This window comes from Pseudorca crassidens, chromosome 21 (genome assembly GCF_039906515.1).
Source record: "Pseudorca crassidens isolate mPseCra1 chromosome 21, mPseCra1.hap1, whole genome shotgun sequence".
Classification (NCBI taxonomy): domain Eukaryota; kingdom Metazoa; phylum Chordata; class Mammalia; order Artiodactyla; family Delphinidae; genus Pseudorca; species Pseudorca crassidens.
In genome coordinates this window covers 25,788,397-25,806,768 of record NC_090316.1, presented here as the reverse complement: position 1 = coordinate 25,806,768, position 18,372 = coordinate 25,788,397, and the positions used below count along the sequence as shown (strand labels likewise).

General features: G+C 36.8%; 1 protein-coding gene across 4 annotated transcripts in view; it reads left to right on the top strand.

The window, feature by feature from the left end:
* The first annotated feature begins 101 nt into the window (after positions 1 to 101).
* The window catches only part of TRAPPC11 (trafficking protein particle complex subunit 11), a 39,942-nt gene continuing 21,671 nt past the window's right edge, over positions 102 to 18,372 (top strand). Inside the window, exons 1-19 of one of the 4 annotated variants that reach the window (XM_067722038.1) lie at positions 337 to 563; positions 776 to 928; positions 2,715 to 2,939; positions 4,776 to 4,945; positions 5,601 to 5,671; positions 6,471 to 6,585; positions 7,568 to 7,667; positions 8,038 to 8,111; positions 9,934 to 10,030; positions 11,709 to 11,842; positions 12,495 to 12,642; positions 14,527 to 14,620; positions 15,570 to 15,649; positions 15,748 to 15,826; positions 15,909 to 15,963; positions 16,312 to 16,457; positions 17,115 to 17,176; positions 17,268 to 17,400; positions 17,992 to 18,122. In XM_067722038.1, coding sequence (XP_067578139.1) covers positions 2,736 to 2,939; positions 4,776 to 4,945; positions 5,601 to 5,671; positions 6,471 to 6,585; positions 7,568 to 7,667; positions 8,038 to 8,111; positions 9,934 to 10,030; positions 11,709 to 11,842; positions 12,495 to 12,642; positions 14,527 to 14,620; positions 15,570 to 15,649; positions 15,748 to 15,826; positions 15,909 to 15,963; positions 16,312 to 16,457; positions 17,115 to 17,176; positions 17,268 to 17,400; positions 17,992 to 18,122 — 1,893 coding nt within the window. In that variant the 5' untranslated portion in view covers positions 337 to 563; positions 776 to 928; positions 2,715 to 2,735. Of the gene's footprint in view, positions 293 to 336; positions 929 to 1,061; positions 1,087 to 2,714; positions 2,940 to 4,775; positions 4,946 to 5,600; positions 5,672 to 6,470; positions 6,586 to 7,567; positions 7,668 to 8,037; positions 8,112 to 9,933; positions 10,031 to 11,708; positions 11,843 to 12,494; positions 12,643 to 14,526; positions 14,621 to 15,569; positions 15,650 to 15,747; positions 15,827 to 15,908; positions 15,964 to 16,311; positions 16,458 to 17,114; positions 17,177 to 17,267; positions 17,401 to 17,991; positions 18,123 to 18,372 lie in introns of those variants that run through there. The other 3 variants (XM_067722037.1, XM_067722039.1, XM_067722040.1) reach the window with 3 other exon arrangements.

Genomic DNA, 18,372 nt, shown 5'->3' with positions numbered 1-18,372 from the left:
CTGCTCCTCTAGGAAGCGGAGCGTCTTCCTTACGTTTCGTGGAGCAGCGTAGAGTTCCGGGACGGCGATTGGCCTAGGGCGCTGTCGGTCAAGCCCAGAAAGTGCTTCCTGTGCCTGCGCGGATGGGCCCTGGGAAGTCTCGCTTGTGGGCACCGGATCAGGGGCGGTGGTGGTGGTAGGGACGGCCCCCGGCGTTTTGTGACACCCACACCCCCCCGCCTGCTTCCCCTGGTTCTCCCCCGGCTGGCGGCGACCGGCCACAGCTGCAGCGGGCTCGGGACGTGCGGCCTGGGTGAGTCCGGGTCGGGAGACCAGTGGGGCCGGGCGAGACCGCCGAGAGAGATTGCTAGCGCGTAACGATGCTGGTTTGGGGGGCCTGTGATTTCGTACAGCATCAGCGAGTGCATTTCTCTTTTAGCTTCTAAAGAAAAGACACACCTATTTCTAGGGACTCCAGGTTTAAGGGGGGGTAGGGGAGGAGTGGAGGAAGATAGCGTCTGCCTTTAGAGCTGCAGCGTTTCTTCATTGGAGCTACCGGAGCAGGATTCTGCGACCCTGGGGCGGTATCCTTTCCTAAGTTGGGCAGTTGCTTCGCATCCTCAGCATCAGCTTTTGTTTCGCCATCCCGGCCCCAAACTGTCTTTCCTCTTTTGATTGTTTTGTAGTTGGACATCTTTGAATCCCATCCTTACTGGCCTTGTGTCCTGCATCCCGAACCTCCGTTAATTAAAAAATAGTGACTGCATTATTTTTTTTAACCTGTCACTTTCATTAGGTCACCTTTCTTTGCAGTCCGTCATTATTTCTAAGAGTCTTCCTTATAATTTTATGACGACGCCAGCTTCCAGACGACTTCCATTGCACTACACGATCTCCCATCCAGAGTGTTCGCTTCCTACTTCTGCACCTCCTTCCAGGTCATGGTTTGGTTAGTTGCTTCATTGGTTTTTTTCCAGGAGATCTGGAAATTTCTCCTATAGGCTGTCATCGAGATCCATACAACCTCTGCACTTGTCCTTTGCTGATATTCTTCCCATTTTTTGCCACCGAATAGGCACAACCATTTCAAATGCCAAAGCTTTTAAGGTACAATGTGGCAAGAATTTCTGATACAGTTTTCGTACAGTTATTTTGGGACAGAGTTACCGTAATTTAGAGCTGCACTGTCTGGTATAGTAGCCAGTCGCCATAGGTAGCTATTGAGCATTTGAAATAGGCTAGATGTGCTCTGAGTGTACAATACACACCAGACTTTGGAGACATAGTATTAAAAAACGTAAAACATCTTACTAATAACTTTTATAGTAATGTTGAATTGATGATAATATTTTGGACATATTGGTTAAGTAGAATATTATTAAAATGAATTTCATCCCTTTCTTTACTTTTTTAATGTGACTACTGGAAAATTTTTAATTATTTATGTAGTTTATATTATATTTCTCTTGGACAGGATTGTGATTTTAAGTGATTTAAACGTAATTTCTGTCTCCCCTTATTTCCACTCCATATTCAAAGGACACGGCGAATTCTCTTGCGCCTCTGGGGTTATTAAAGGAAGTGGGTATTTAGGGCTCTAATCTAGACTCTTTGGGATCAAGCAGTGGTACCTAAATTGTGTTCTGACCCATCTCTTTTTTATTTTCACCCCAAATTCACTAGAACTAGAATCTGTTTCTGAACATGCAGTCCTTTGCCCTCGTACCTTAATCCTGTCCTCAGAATATCTGTTTAAGCATTTCTAAAACTTCTGTCTATTGTGGACATTTGTCGTTTCTGATAGACTTTGCAAACCAATTATCTAGTACCCATTGTTCCGTCAGTACTTAAGTGTGAGAAGCCTAATAGTCTTTACTAAATTAACTTTTCAGTTAAAAATACTGTTTTGCCAATCAAGTGGTGGCCTAAGTGCTCCTAACTTCTCACAGAAGTTGTATTTGAGTCCTGTATGATATACTGGTGGAGATCACCTTTTAAACCAACCATGTGATACATGTTTTTGAAAATGAGAAATTATTCTTAAAATATAATAATTTTGTTCGCAATAAACACTTTTATATAATTGCTTTTCAAAACGTAGTGCATCTTGGATTGATATAGACCGCTTCTCAGCTAAAGGGCACAGTAGAAACATGTCCTCCTAGAGGTTTCCATTCATTATTAGCTTTTCCCTTGTAGATTTTCCTTTAAGTAGTACATTTGTATTAATTGTGGAGAAATGAGAAAACATAGCTACTTAGATAATTAGCATATTATTTTAATGATATCTCAGGAAATCAGAAATTAGATGTTAGCAATTACAGAGAAATTAGAGATAGTTGCACTTTATTATATATGTAAATCAATCATTGTTTTTCTTTATAACTGAAATCAGAAGTTTGATCACCCTCCTGCTTTCCTGGTCTGTTTATCCCAAAGTTTTGTGTGGTTTTGAGATGTTACTGGAAATAGTGATTTGTCTTAAAGTTGACTGGAACCCTTGTATATGAAAGATTTTTAAAAATATTATACCAATAGTTATTAAATTTTAATAGGTCCAATTCAAGAATTAAAGTTTGCCCTTTTGCTCTCTTTTGGATTTGCTTGACAGTTTGTAGACACTCAAAGACTTTCGTCTTTTTGTAATGTTTTACAAATGGTGGAGGTTCATATGTTAGATGTGGATGTGGGCTTTTAAGAAATTAATTATTAACGTATTAACATTTGTATTTCAGAATTTTCCTGACACCTTGAACATGAGCCCCACACAATGGGACTTCCCTGTGGAATTATGTTGTCGGCCTATGGCTTTTGTTACTCTCACAGGCCTGGATGTGGTTTATAATGCTGTCCATCGAGCTGTCTGGGATGCTTTCTGTGCCAATCGGAGGGCTGATCGGGTACCGATTTCTTTCAAGGTGCTCCCAGGTGACCATGAGTATCCCAAATGTAGACCCAAGGTAATGACATTATGATTGCAAGGGGACTCTCCTTCTCCGTCTGTCTCTTTCTTTGCATGTGTGTATCTTTTCTGTTCCTATATCTGTGCAGGAAAACCCCTGAGTTTATCAAGGGTATGGTTATAGTGGTGCATGAAGAAAACTCCAGACGTTTTCCTGTATGTAATATGCTACAGATGTATCTAATAATCCCTTTTTTTTTTTTACTCCAGAAGAATAATTACTTTATAATTATTAAGCTTTCTATCCTATGAGCCTAGGTTTTCCATTTTTTATTTGTTGTTAAAAAGAGACCCCAAGGCTCCATAATTTTAACAAAGGCCTCTCTAAAAGGAAGGTCTCACCATTGCCAGTGTCATTATCAAATCCATAGTCTCTGCAGCTTGGTTTGATTTCACAGACATACTTTGAGCACTTGCTTTGGTTTAGAGTACCTGGAACTATGCAACAGGCTGGTGATAGAAATGTAAATAATACATACTCTCTGTCCTTGATGAGTTCTACATAAACTAAAACAGTGTATTCAGTGTGGAATAGGAGGGGTATTAAGTTCAAAACTGACTTTTAGAATGAACATCATGGTAGAGACTCTGATTTACTTAGAAAAAAATACTTAGAATGATGATAGTATGAATTAATAATAGCAGCTCATACACGTGTATTGCTTATTATGTCAATTTGCTTTTTAAGAAAGTTGTGTACATTGACTGATTTGTCATTTATTGTAATCTTTTCAGGTTGGTCTGAAAGTCAGTTAATAAGACACATTGATTAAAATAAACTGCCTACTTTTTTTTCCCCCTAGAGCAATGTTTCTGACAGACTGGTCTTTGGACCAAGTATATCATCACCTGGGGTGTTTATTAAGCATGTCAATACTGGCTGTCCTCAGTTAAACTCGGGGGAGCATAGGACCTGTAGATTTGGTCACCTGCTGATTCTTTTGCATGTGTTTGAGACTCACACACCACAGACACAGTTTCATATATCCAGCGCCAGGAACTATGAGCTTTCTCTGAAACTGGGGGAGCAATAGCACCCCTGGCTCTTACACACTACTTTTAATGCGGTGTTTGTGTCAAGGAAGCCCAGCGACCCAGCAGGATGCACCCCTTTCCTCCTGGATTCATTCTTCAGAATCCTCATTTTCCTCCTGGTTCTCTCCTGAGTTCCCAAGGTGTTTTGTGTCAGACTTCCTTCCTGTCCTCTCTTTCCTCACGTGGAATAACCGTTGGACCAGCGTGAACTGGAGTAGTCTGGCCAGTGTGGGTGCTTTGGGGGTAGTTTGAGATTTCACCCGGCTTCTTCAGGGCATCCCCTCCCCACGACGTGGCACTTAGCGCTGACCCCCAGTGACTGCCCTTACGCTTCTGTATTTAAGAATTGTCCTTCATTTTTTTCTTTCACCCACAAGTGAGGTGTAATGCCATCCTGGTGACACGACTCTGAAGCAGATGAAGCCATATTGGGTTTTAGAGAATATTTGAGCAGCTTTTACAAGAACGGAATCTGGGATGGGGAGGAATATAAGTAGAATTTATTGGGAAGAAGGCTGTTTACTTCCAGGGTATTTGAAAGCCTTGACATCATTAGAAATGCTTTGGCTTTGGTCAGTCTTTAAATGGAAACGGTACTGGCTCTAGGGTTGAGATTCTACCTCCAGTACTTGCTGGCTCTTACCTGATCTCTGTAAGCCTGAACGTCCTCATCTTAGAAATGCGGCGTGTGTATACTGAATGAGATAAATACAGAGAAAGTGCCTGCACTCCATAACACGTGATTTCTGCTGCTCTTGTTGTCAGAATACCTCTTTTCAACTTTGGCTAATGTTTGCAGAGAACTTCGTATGAATGGTACATTCCCAAAGGGATCCTAAAGACAGGCTGGATGAATAAACATCTGAATCTGGTGCCAGCCCTGGTGGTTGTGTTCTACGAACTAGACTGGGATGAGCCCCAGTGGAAAGAAAAGCAGTCTGAGTGCGCGACCAGAGTGGAAATAGTTAGGTATGTCCCGTTTGTCAGGTTGACTGTGTTGGGTCAAACTCACATCTGGAGTTTACTGACATTTATCGAAGGCAGCTGAGTGCCGTTAAGTCTGCAGTGGTCATTTGGGGATCACTGGCCTCCAATGAAACCTGTTCACTTCCAACAGGTAGCATTAATATTAACTTAAGGAATGGTAAGCAATGTGAAGAAATTTCTAAGACAAATTGACCTGAAGTTCCAAATGCTTTTTCTTGCATTTATAATTTTTTTTGGGGGGGAGATATAGTGATTTGCTGTTTAGTCTCATAAAACACTTTTTGCTTTATCACCATTTATTTCAAAGTAATTCTTTTGGATGACTAATATATCACTATAAAGAAACAAGTTGCAGTGTAACTTTTACATTGAAGTATATGTTAAACTTTTGCCTTTAAAGCAGGTTTTTGTAAGGAACAGAAGCTTGATCTGAGATTATACTTTTAAATTTTAAATCATTGTGGCATGTGTGTTTCTTTGTATGTAGGAAAAGAGTTCCCCCAATCTTGGGGTTTTTAAGTTGCAGTTTGTTTTTCTTTGAATTGTCAAGCTTGTATTTTATGTAGTCTTGAATACATTTTTTAAGTTAAAACAGTTTAATTACTTAATTAATTTTATTGTTATTTTTCCACTGCAGGCAGAGTTTACAAGGGAGAAACACAAAAGTTGCAGTGGTTCTGATTCAGAAGAAAACCCCTTTGCCCCCAGGTAGCAAAAGGTTAATTAATAACCAATTGATTTGTGTATCCCCCCAATTCTTATTACCAGGAGGCATAGTTTTTAATGTTGAAATCTTTCATGCATTCAGTTATGGGAAATATGGTGTGTTAACTTTAAAAAGTACCAGTAATGCATGAGTAAATGCTTATTTTAAAAATTAAAAACATTAAAGAGTGTAGATCTTCTCAAGTCCTGCTGCCTGGTTCCCCTTCCCTCCAGGGAGGCACATGTCAATTGACAAAAGAGTTATTCACTTGATTTTTAAAAAAGAAGGTTTTTTGCTTATCTGAGATCTATTTGAAATTATATTCCTTACGTAATATTTTTTTCTTAATTTGCAATAGAGCAAAGAAAAATGCTGCAGGATTTCTAGTTTCCTATAAGAAAATGGCCTGGTTTCAAATGCGTATTTCTTCTACCATCTCAGACTTGAGAAGCCAAAATACTATTTTTGTTTCTATCTTGAAACTTGAAGCATCTTAAATAGTTTTGGAAACAACTTTCATGAACTGTTGCTTCCATTTTTAGTTACAGTTATGCGGTATATCTGTTGGCATTACTCGGCCTGTCTTGGCCTAGTAGAAAATTCCAGTTTTCTCCTAACATATATGTACTGTGTAACTTCTAAGCACCCCACAGAGCTCTCAAGGATTCCAGGGGTCTTATAGACGTGGTGAAAAGTGGTTTGGGTTTTTTTTCTTAATTACATTGTCCTGATTTGGGGAAATGTCCATTTAGAAAAAATGCATTAATTATTTTCTCTCTTTATGGCACTTGTTGTCAACAGGAGAAGATGTCATTGCTTCAGAAAGGGCTGCAGCCTTGTGCAATGCGTGTGAACTCTCGGGGAAGTCTTTGTTTGTACTGCCCCATACAGACCACCTTGTGGGCTATATTATAAGGTAAATAACCTAGAATATATACTGAATCTTTTAAGTTTTGACTATTCCATTTTATTTCATTTTTTTACATATTTTTCTTAGATGTATTTAAACCCTTTGAATGCAGCTTCAGAACTCTGTTTTATTCTGAGGAGGAAGAACCTTGAAGTTCAATCCTTATCTGACTTTGAATTCAGCTTTCTTTCATGGCCTAGGAAGATACTTCTGATATGTACTTATTTTCACAAACAGAACTTTGAGTTGTTTATCCATCTCTGGGCAAATTTTCTTGGTTCCTCTGTAGTCTCATAGTTATAGAATGAAGCAGGATTTAATTTATACAAATGTTATTTTCACCTCATTTGCCAGTTCTCATTTTTGGTCCTTTTCCCATTATTTTCCTTAATCTTTAAACCCTAAATGTCAGAGTCACAAAAGGTAATTGAATCTAGTTGAGTATTAGATATTTGTTTCTTTCATACTTATAAAATTATAAAATAATAGGAGATTATTAGTGATTACCTAAGTTTTACAAATTACAAGAAAGTTATTTTTATCAGTTATTTCTTAGATTGTAAAATTTTAAATGGCTTTTGGTGGGTCTTCTTTTTAGATTTTTTAATCTAAAAATTTAGCTTATATTTTGCTTTACTTTTTATCTTAATCATGAAGTAAAGCAGACATTATCTCTGTCAGGATTTTACTTTCAGGTCTTATAAATATGATTCTTGAAACACTTTGGTTTAAAATAACTTCAGTGTTTGAATGTTGGTCTTTTTTTTTTTTGCGGTATGCGGGCCTCTCACTGCTGTGGCCTCTCCCGTTGCGGAGCACAGGCTCTGGACGCACAGCCTCAGCGGCCATGGCTTACGGGCCCAGCCCCTCCGCGGCACGTGGGATCTTCCCGGACCGGGGCACGAACCCGTGTCCCCTGCATCGGCAGGCGGACTCTCAACCACTGCACCACCAGGGAAGCCCACTGAATGTTGGTCTCTTTTAACAGATTAGAAAACGCCTTTTATGAACATGCACAGACTTATTACTACACTGAGATTAGAAGAGTGAAATCTCATAAAGAATTTTTGAATAAAACAACACACCAGGTACGTGTCTTTTCCTAAAGAAGGAAATAATAGCGGCATTCTAGAGTAGATTATTCATCGTTGATTATTTTTGAGGAGATGATTTAATGTCTTTAATACTTTGATGTCTTTAAATGGCTTCTGTGCTTTTGAAGTTTTTTTTTAAAGCGTTTAAAAACTATTTTGTCTTTTGTCCTCTTTGCCTTTAAAGCTCTTGAAGACAGATTTTGGTAGCCTTCTTAACTACACTTGTTTACTGGAATAATTCTTGAACTTTAATTTTGGATATTTGCCTTCATACTTTTAGGTCTCCTCTTAAACATTATTGTAATTTTTACATTTTTAAGAGAATATATGTAATAATGATATTTTTTTCCATTCTTCTTTTCAGCTTTTATTTGTTAGACATCAGTTCAAAATAGCTTTCTTCAGTGAGTTGAAACAAGATACACAAAATGCTCTGAAGTAAGTTTCTAACAGTTGTCAAACTAATTTTTTCTTTATGTTAACAATAACATAGTAGTGGCAATTTCTGAATCTCAACCAAACTTTAAGTTTAAAACGTTTATGTTGGTTAGAGTCAGGTTTGTAATATTCACTTTAATTTTTCTAGTTAAATGGAATATATTTGAGCTTTTAAAAAATATATCCATTTTATTATCAGAAGTAAATTTTATAGTGTCCGAAAGCTTTCTGGTATAATTTAATTAAATTTCATGATCTAAAGAAACATATTAAAATTTTTCCCATTCTGTTACCTACTTCTTCTTTGTATACTCAGTAAAATCCTTGTGTTAAGACTGATTTTCAAAGTTTCATGTGTATTAAACATTATCTGAATCAGACTGAATTTCTTAATTTTTTTTCAGTTTATAATACCCGCCAGTAGCATCATTTTTCATTCTTTTTAAAATTTATTTATTTTTGGCTGCATTGGGTCTTCGTTGCTGCACACAGACTTTTCTCTAGTTGCGGCGAGCGGGGGCTATTCTTTGTTACGGTGCGCGGGCTTCTCGTTGCAGTGGGCTCCTCTTGTTGCGGAGCATGGGCTCTAGGCATGCAGGCTTCAGTAGTTTCGGCACACAGGCTCAGTAGTTGTAGCACACAGGCTTAGTTGCTCCACAGCATGTTGGATCTTCCCTGACCAGGGCTCGAACCTGTGTCCCCTGCATTGGCAGGCAGATTCTTAACCACTGCACCACCGGGGAAGTCCCATTTTTCATTCTAAGGCTCTGCTTAGAGCTTTGAAGAGTAGTTGCGATGTGTTGGCAGTGGTTAGGCATTTTATCCCTTTGCTTTTAATTTACTAAACACAATTTAATAAAACATCTCTTTCTAGCTTTAACTCAGTTTTTTAAGATTAACAGTGCCAGTGTAGCAAAAGGATAAAAACCAGCTATATATCCTAAAACTGGGGAGAGGCTAAATATACATGGGAGGGTGGAACAGAGAAATAAATAAGTCTGTCATTCAGAGGAATATTGCAGAAACCTCCTCTCTTTTGTTGCTAATGAGGTGCTAAGCACCAAATTGTGTTCTATAAATCTCAAACTTCATATAGTTTTAGTTGGTTTTAATGTAGTTCATTTTTTATCTGTGGTATTAGTGAAACACCCTCAATTCCAATTCTGTTCAAACACAGTTCTGGAAAGAAAAATGTTACGTGGAGAAGTTAGGAGCAAACACTTTTCTTTGGAGAAGACTGAGATTTTCTCATCACCTTCCATCTTCTATCAGACTTGCCTTTCTCACACTATTCTTTCCTTCAGCGCTAGCTGCCCTGAGGGTATCCGCACTGCAGCCCCTACCCGAGACCAGTGACACCCGTTTCAGTTGTGGAGATACTTGGGTTTAAAGCTGTTGACCCATCTCTGTCTTGATAGCACCTTCTTCGCTAATACAATTTCTATTTGGGAAGCTCAACATGGTACTTTTAAAAAATACTAATTGTTTTTAACAATGTTAATTTTGTCATGTAACTCTGGACACTTTTCCACTTTCATTTTGCAGCTGAACTCCTATCAGTTATAGGCAGATGTTAATGACAGCAGTGTACAGTGGTTCTGTTCTTAGAGAAAAGTCATTGATTCCTCCCACACATAGTGAATCAATATATCATTTTTCAGGACATCAGAGATTGTTATGTATATGTTATTATTGAGCTGTTGAGTGCTAAGAAATGTTGAGTAAATATTGTTTCTGTTATTTCTAATAATTTTGCTCTTAGGAATCTTTTCTTAAAATTAATTTATATCATAATTAACTACCTTCCCCATGTCTATATTAGGAATTACAGGACTGCCTATAATCTTGTACATGAATTGAGAGCCCATGAAACTAATATTCTGGAAATTAAGACCATGGCAGGATTTATAAACTACAAGGTAATAGTTCTACTTCCAAATAAACAAAATTTGGCTTTAAATATTGGAGTATCTTTTTAAAGTTTGGAAATCCAGATGACTCACTTGCTCTGAAAAGTGAGTATTTGATGAATTATGCTATGCTATTTTATGTCCTTTATCTCCAGGAGCACCCTGGTTCTTAGCAGCCTAATTGTAATGCTTGGTTTTGAGCTATGGTCCCAGAGTTCTCATTTAGAGGAGTTTTATCTTGGTAAAACTCCTTGAGGAGGGTCTTTTGTTTGTTTTTAAGTGGGTGCAGGAGGGAGTGAGAAGAAAGCTGCCTACAGTATTGAATTTTATAAGCTGCAACTTATTAGAACTGGGTAAGCCTTCCTTGGTTTAATGGCCAGCCATAGAAAAGGTGTACCTATTCCCCTTAGAGAAAACTTTTATATCTGTTATGTGAGCATTTTAAAGTTGTATATGGTAGAAATAGACACCCCCAGAAGGCAAATGAGGCTTTGTCTTTTGCTTTTAATCTTTCCACACTCATCTTTTCAAGAGGCTGGCACTGGGTTAGTGATGTAAGGGTAGAGGGACACTTTGTTCACTGCATGTGTAAGTGTAAATTGGTACAGCTTCTACAGAGGCTATTTTTGCAATGACAGTGCAGATTTAAAGTGGATATTCCTTTTGACCTAGCAATTCCATTTTGGGAAATTTATCCCACATATGTGCTAAGACTTGCAAATCACATATGTAAGGATATTTATTGCCTCTTGTAATAGGAAAAGGTTGGAAACAACCCCACAATAACTGACTGGTCAATATAAATTATAACTCCAAACAACGAAATATTATACAACTATCGAGAATGAAGCAGCTCCGTGCATTGAAATGGAATGATATCCAAGGTATATTGTTAGGTGACAAAAGTAAGGCACAAAGCAGCATATTTAGTGTGATGCTATTTGTATAAAAATAATAGTTTATTTGTAAATGCACATACTTGTCTGTGGACAGAATATATCACCAAATGTATGCTGGGAGCTTGTTGCCTCTAGAGAGGGGAATTGGATGGCTGAGGGACAGGGATGGATGAGAGATTTAACTTTTCATGTATTCCCTTATACCTAAAAAAATAAAATTAAAAGCGGTAATAAGCATGTGGAAATAAATTTAGGCTTTGTTTCTTCTTTTTTTTTCATTTACCCTACATACATATAGATTATTACTTTGAAATAACATCCCAGATAATTTTTCAAGAATTTCTGTAATCCTTGTTTGATATGGAGTCTACTGTGCTCTAATTGTTCTACAAAAAATCTTTTGCTTTCTGACAGTTCTAAAACTAGAAAGTTAATCTGTCCTTTCTCAGTTACCTGTTGCAAATACTTCATTTTTGCCCGTCTTTATGCCCTTCATTGGGTTTAATATTTCTTTATTCTATACTTTAAAAAACTTTGTAAGGTATAGAATAGATTCATCACAAATAGTGAATAATTTTATTCATGAATCAAAGGGACATCCTCTGTTTTTAGCATAACCTTTGTAATAGAGAAAATCAGTTCTGTTGCACTTCAGTTCTACTGAACTTCAGAGAAGGAAATTCCATACTCTTTTTAAAGTTAGTCTCAATTTTTATATATTTTTAAATGAATACGCCTTTTGACTTTGGTTTTCTTCTTTACTTTGGGGTTGATTTTACATCTTCCAGATCTGTAGGCTGTGTTTTCAGCACAACACCCCACTGGACGCAATTGCTCAGTTCCGAAAGCACATCGACTTGTGTAAGAAAAAAATCGGAAGTGCAGAGTTGTCTTTTGAGCATGCTGCATGGATGTCTAAACAGTATGTTTTAAATTATATTTTCAGAATGTTTTTTAAACAAATACTTGGGGTTTGGAGGAATGGAGTAAGCATGGACTTTGGTTCTAAATCGAACTAAGATTTTTGTCAGTAAGTAGGTTTTTAATGATCCACCATAAGTATGTTCCCAGTAATGGTAGATACTGATTCATACAGTTTCTTAATGGAAATTAGCTAGTTCCTGGGACCATCTCTTTCATTCAATATATATATATATCAAGTTTCCACCATGTGTCTAGACACCGAGAATATAGCAGTGAATAGACAGTATCCCTACTGACATGGAACTTGCCCTCTGAGACTGATGACTAAAAATTGCTAAAATGAAAATTTTCCTAGAAACATGGATGTATTTGAGTGGTGGGAACTATGTTGACATCTGGCTTGATGGTATATTTATAAAGACCTGCTAACACAGAGGAGTTGACTTAAAGAATTTTTCTGTAACCTACGATTAGTGTGTTAGTATTTACAATGAAATCCCCACAATTAATAGTTCAGCAGTAGCATTATTTTGATACAGTCTGCTGAGGTTATGGTTCCTGGATGAATAACTACTAGAAGTAAGCTGCTTTTTCTTTCCTTTTTCTTTTTCATTCCATTTTTTTATTTCTTGATTTTTTTTTTCTTTAAGATTCCAGGCCTTTGGAGATTTATTTGATGAAGCTATCAAGTTGGGGTTGACAGCTATTCAAACTCAGAATCCTGGTTTCTATTACCAGCAGGCAGCATACTATGCCCAGGAGCGGAAACAGCTTACGAAAACCCTCTGTAACCATGAAGTAAGTCACTGACTCCTGTATTAGCTGGCATTTAGGAAATCTATTAACCTTCTCTTGAAAGAAGATAATGCTGATTGGTGTTGATAATTTTTTCCAAGCCTTTGCATGTAACAAGTTTTTATCTTTTATATTTTCAGGAATTAGGATTATTTTCAGTTTTAGCCTGAGTACTCTATTTTCACCTGTGAATTAAGCAGAAGTTTTTCTTTGAAGAACTGATTTATGATTAGCGATAAGTCAGTGATTTAGAGGAGAGAAAGTTACTTTAAAATAAAAGCCACAGTTTAGTCCATGCCATACTGTAAATCCATTGTTTTGTTTCTGTGATCACTGCTAGAGTTTGAAGGACACTGAGAAATGTGCTTTATGTTGACCCACTGGAGAGCATAACATTGGCCTTCTTTCTCTTCCTGGGGTTCTCCATGGAAAACTCTAAAGAATCTATTTGAGAATGTTAACTGCATATTTTCTTAAACTTGACATTTCATTTTGCCTTTCTCTTGGATGATTATATTTAAATACCAGTTTCCCCATAAGCACCTTTAAAATAAGAACATGGTGTGTGTATATAGATAGAGATATTTACATTCACATAGTTATATCAGTTTATTTTCACTTAAAACCTCAGATTTCTTCTCTGAAGATAGGTGAATTTTAACAACAGTGCTACTTAAAAAACTTCAAAAAAAAAAACAGTTTGCATATTAGTACTTTAAATGCTTGGATTTTTTTCCCCTTAAATCATGATATACCTAGACTATTTTCTACCATGTTATTTGTATATGATGTATAATTTCATTGCATGTATTATATTTTAAAAGTTTGGCATATTATATTTGAGCACAGTATTTTAAAAGGTGATTAAAACTGGGTCTTGTATGGCTATGAGAAAATGGGCATTAGCAAATATTGGCTGGAATGTAAAATAATATTCTGTCAAGTAATAAATTAAGAAGCCTCAAAATCATGCCTTTCTTTTGACCCAGAATTTCATATTCAGGAAGCCTAAGACAGGTAAGAGATCCTAAGAGATAAGTATTAAAATTTATTTATAGAGTTGTTCTGACAGATTTATTAATTGTAATGTAAAATAAAAATAACAGTGTGAACAGCTATAGGGAATCTGTTACAATGTGGAACAGCAGGCAGCCAAGAAAAATAACATTTTGGAAGAATCTTTAATGATATGGTGAGATATACAGAATGTATTTAAAAGAAAAAAGCAGGTTGAAAAATTATTTCAGCTGATGACGAATAAACGTTTGCATACAAAATCTGGAAGAATAATGTATATACATTGTTAACCGTGGTAGTAGCTCTATAGGTAATTTAAATTTTTATCATTTTCCTTTTGGACGTTTTCTGCATTTTTTTAACAATTACTTGTATTACATTTTGGTTTTAGAGGGAAAAGTTATAAAAAAGAAAAGCGGTATAAATTTGTAAATTCTGGTGCCAAAAGTATCCTCCCCCCATCAATACCAAGACTTAATACACATGCAATAAAAAAGGAAAATAGTGTCTTCTTTTGAAAACTCCTATAACATTATTTTTATTTGCACAAAAAACACTTATACATATGGAATAACCATCAAATTTAATTTGTAATGTAGTTTTACTGGTTTATAAATTAAAAGAAAATGTAGAGCAGTTAGTTACTATGAAATCATTTGTCAGAATCAGGTTGATTTATTCAATTTAATTTTTATAAGACTACCTAATATTAAATGAAACATTTCTTGTTTAATTTTATGGAAATTTAATTTATGTTAAAATATTCACAACTTTGATATTTGAATGTGTTATTCATATTTATGAAAGCTTTTTTATTCTAACAAAGATCAAGGGAGAGTTGGTCTTGATGGGCTGTGTTTTGATTTACAGGCTTCTGTAGCGCACCCCAGTCCTGATCCCCTAGAAACACAGACAGGAGTTCTTGATTTCTATGGACAGCGACCATGGCGACAAGGAATCCTAAGTAAATAATTTTTTCCTCTTTCCCTTCCTCTCAACCTCAAAAGCACAAGGTTGCTATCATAATTTTTCCATGGCTGCACAACATAATAACAAATTATGTTGAGGTAGGGCTTCCCTGGTGGCGCAGTGGTTGAGAGTCCGCCTGCCGATGCAGGGGACACAGGTTCATGCCCCGGTCCGGGAAGATCCCACATGCCACGGAGCGGCTGGGCCCGTGAGCCATGGCCGCTGAGCCTGCACGTCCGGAGCCTGTGCTCCGCAATGGGAGAGGCCACAACAGTGAGAGTCCCGCGTACCACAAAAAAAAAAAAAATATGTTGAGGTAAAAATATGTGCTTTTTAAACACTTTTTAAGACCTACTTTAAAAATGTGTTGTTTTTATCACTACGTCTTAGAATGACTTATAATTAAAGATGTAGATGTGACTAAAATATTTGGACATCTGTTGTCTTAAATGACACAGTTAGTAAGCCACTCTGGTCTATTTAAATATTTTAATTCCAGTTAAGTTTAACGATTTTTTTATGTTTGACATTTTAGAACATCATTACCTGAACCACCTTAAAAATGATTTCTCTATCTTTTTTGTTTTATACACACTTAATTTGAGCAATTTCTGTGGCCATTAAACTTTTTGTTAAGAAATTATTTACTTTAATCTACAGGAAATGTATTTTGTCTAGAAAATGATATTGGTATTACTTTTGAGGTGGTTGATTCCACTGGGCAAAAGAGTACAGAGCTCAGTAACGTACCCTTCAGAACAGAGACCACAGAGAAGATTCCATGCTAATAAAGCTGTCTGTTAGAATCTTTAGAATTCTAGAAAGTTTAAGAATCTTAAGTACATTGTATACGAAGGACTCAGGGAGTGTACCCGTCCAGTGTTCGTGTGAAGGATTTGTGTTAAATGAGCTATCTAAAATGGGTTGTGTCCTATCTTATACAGGTTTTGATCTTTCTGATCCTGAAAAAGAGAAGGTGGGGATTCTTGCCATTCAGCTGAAGGAGAGAAGTGTTGTTCACTCTGTAAGTCTTTTTTCCAGTATAAACTATTTTTTACAGTATTCCAGGAAAACATGAGATTATTTTTATTGGAATGTTTCACATTTTATCTTTTCTAACAGGAAATAATAATAACTCTTCTGAGCAATGCTGTTGCACAATTTAAGAAATATAAGTGTCCAAGAATGAAAAGTCATCTGAGTAGGTATCCATAACATGCCACAACTTTGTGCAACTTTGAGTAATTTTAAATTATGTTCATACAGTCTTTTTTCCTTTATAGTGGTTCAAATGGGAGAGGAATATTATTATGCAAAGGATTATACCAAAGCTTTGAAGTGAGTTCTGTTCACTATTTATTTTTACAAGTATTCTGATTCTCTTGCAGCACAATTAGCATGGAAATCTGTATTGAAGGATTTATTATTTCCATATTTATTCCTACTTCTATTAAACACCATTTCCGTGATATTTTTTCGAGTATTGTCTGCAGGTACAGTCATTATCAGAGTCTAAGGAAACCTCACATTTACCTAATGTGAAAATACCTGTTAAACTATTTCAGTAAGATTTTCTGAAGTTTATATAAAATGAGTAAAGCACTTTTATTTTAGTTTCTCCATGAACTATTCAAACCCTTCCTCGTGAAGCTGTCTTGGCCCGTCTGACATTTTGTCCTCTGTCAGGTTGCTGGATTATGTGATGTGTGATTATCGGAGTGAAGGATGGTGGACCCTGCTCACGTCTATACTGACCACAGCTCTGAAGTGTTCCTACCTCATGGCCCAACTGAAAGATTACATCACTTATTCCCTAGAACTCCTTGGAAGAGGTAACTCGATGTTCTTTCAGTAAAATTCTGAATCTTTACAATTACATAGCATCTTTAAGCTTCTTTAAATTGGAAGAATAATTCAGTGTCAAATATCTGGTAGTACTGTTATCACATGCAAGTCACTTTGCGGAGTGAAGAGGTTTTATACTTTATTGGAACTTATTAGAGTTGAAGGTCTTATTGTAGTTGAGAAAAATCTGCCTTTTTAAAATATGACATAAAATAATTTTTCACATAGAGTTCAAACGCACATACATAAGGCATTGGGGCTGACTTTTAGGAAGCTGTGCTGTCAGTTTTCCAGAGTTGTGCTTAGCCATCTTAGAAGAGAGATTTATCGGGCTTCCCTGGTGGCGCGGTGGTTGACAGTCCGCCTGCCGATGGAGGGGACGCGGGTTCGTGCCCTGGTCCGGGAAGATCCCACGTGCCACGGAGCGGCTGGGCCCGTGAGCCATGGCCGCTGAGCCTGTGCGTCCGGAGCCTGTGCTCTGCAACGGGAGAGGCCACAGCAGTGAGAGGCCCGCGTACCGCAAAAAAAAAGAAAAAAAAAAAGAAGAGAGATTTATCTGCAGGGTTTTAATACCTGAAATGGGGGTAGTGGGCTTACTTGCCTGTCTTATAGTTCTAATTTTCTTCCTTCTTCCTTCCTATTAGCTTCAACTCTGAAAGATGACCAGAAATCTCGGATAGAGAAGAACCTCATAAACGTTTTAATGGTAGGCTGGAATTCTTTATATAACATCTGTATCTGGTTGTGTGTATATTATAAAACTAGCTGAACAGATGTTTAACTCCATGTTGGCACAGAATGAAAGTCCTGCTCCTGAACCTGACTGTGACATATTAGCTGTGAAAACTGCTCAGAAGCTGTGGGCGGACCGAATTTCTCTGGCCGGCAGCAATCTTTTCACAATAGGCGTACAGGACTTTGTGCCATTTGGTGGGTAACCAACGTCTACAGTATTATTTTAGAGAAATCGTCCTTATTTCTACAAAATAAATAGACACAGAATAATGAAGTCAAAGAATTTTCCAAGTACGGTCACTTTGTAGATGAACTGTGTGGTTTTTTTTTTTTTTTTTTTTTTAATTTTCTGCCCATCGACTTTAAAGATGGTCAAAATTTTAAATACTTAGTTGAGGTCTTAACGTTTACTCTGTTCGTTTGTAGTTCAGATGTTATTTGAAATGCATTTGGAAAGACAGTTATTTAAAAAGTTTATGCTTTATTGTCTAGGCAGGTATTTTGAAATAAGTTAAAAATAACAAAATGGTTCTTTTTTCTTTAAAATCCTATGTCAGTTACATTTTAGGGGGAACCATGTTTTTAAAATTAGAGAGGTTTTGGAGCTAGAGTTTATTTAAATTTGGCTTGATTTATGTCTTTTGAAATGCTTCAGGTGCAGAAGTCAGTAAGAATATCCAGTGTAGCTGTTTTCTTTCTGAAGAGCAGATGTGGACCAGAGAATAATGTGTGTGTGTCTAGCGTGTCTGGTGGTGTCTGACTCGGCCCTTTTTGTTTCATTTCTAGTGCAATGCAAAGCCAAGTTCCACGCCCCCAGTTTTCATGTCGACGTTCCCGTGCAGTTCGATATTTATCTGAAGGCTGACTGCCCACATCCCATTAGGTTTTCTAAGCTCTGTGTCAGCTTTAATAATCAGGTAATGGCACCTTTTAAGGTGTTTTTACCATGTGTGTATCTTATTTTAGCTTATTAAATGAGGTAAAATGTGCTTAGTGAATTTTAGGTCTTAATGGTTTCATATTAACAAATGTATTTTGATAGAGTCTATTTAAGAATAATTGTATTTATAGTTCTCAACTTCTGTATCCACAATTCAAGTTTTATACTTTTCTATTCTAATTTTTGTTTTCACTCCCTGCTTAGGAAACCTGAGAACTTTGTCTACA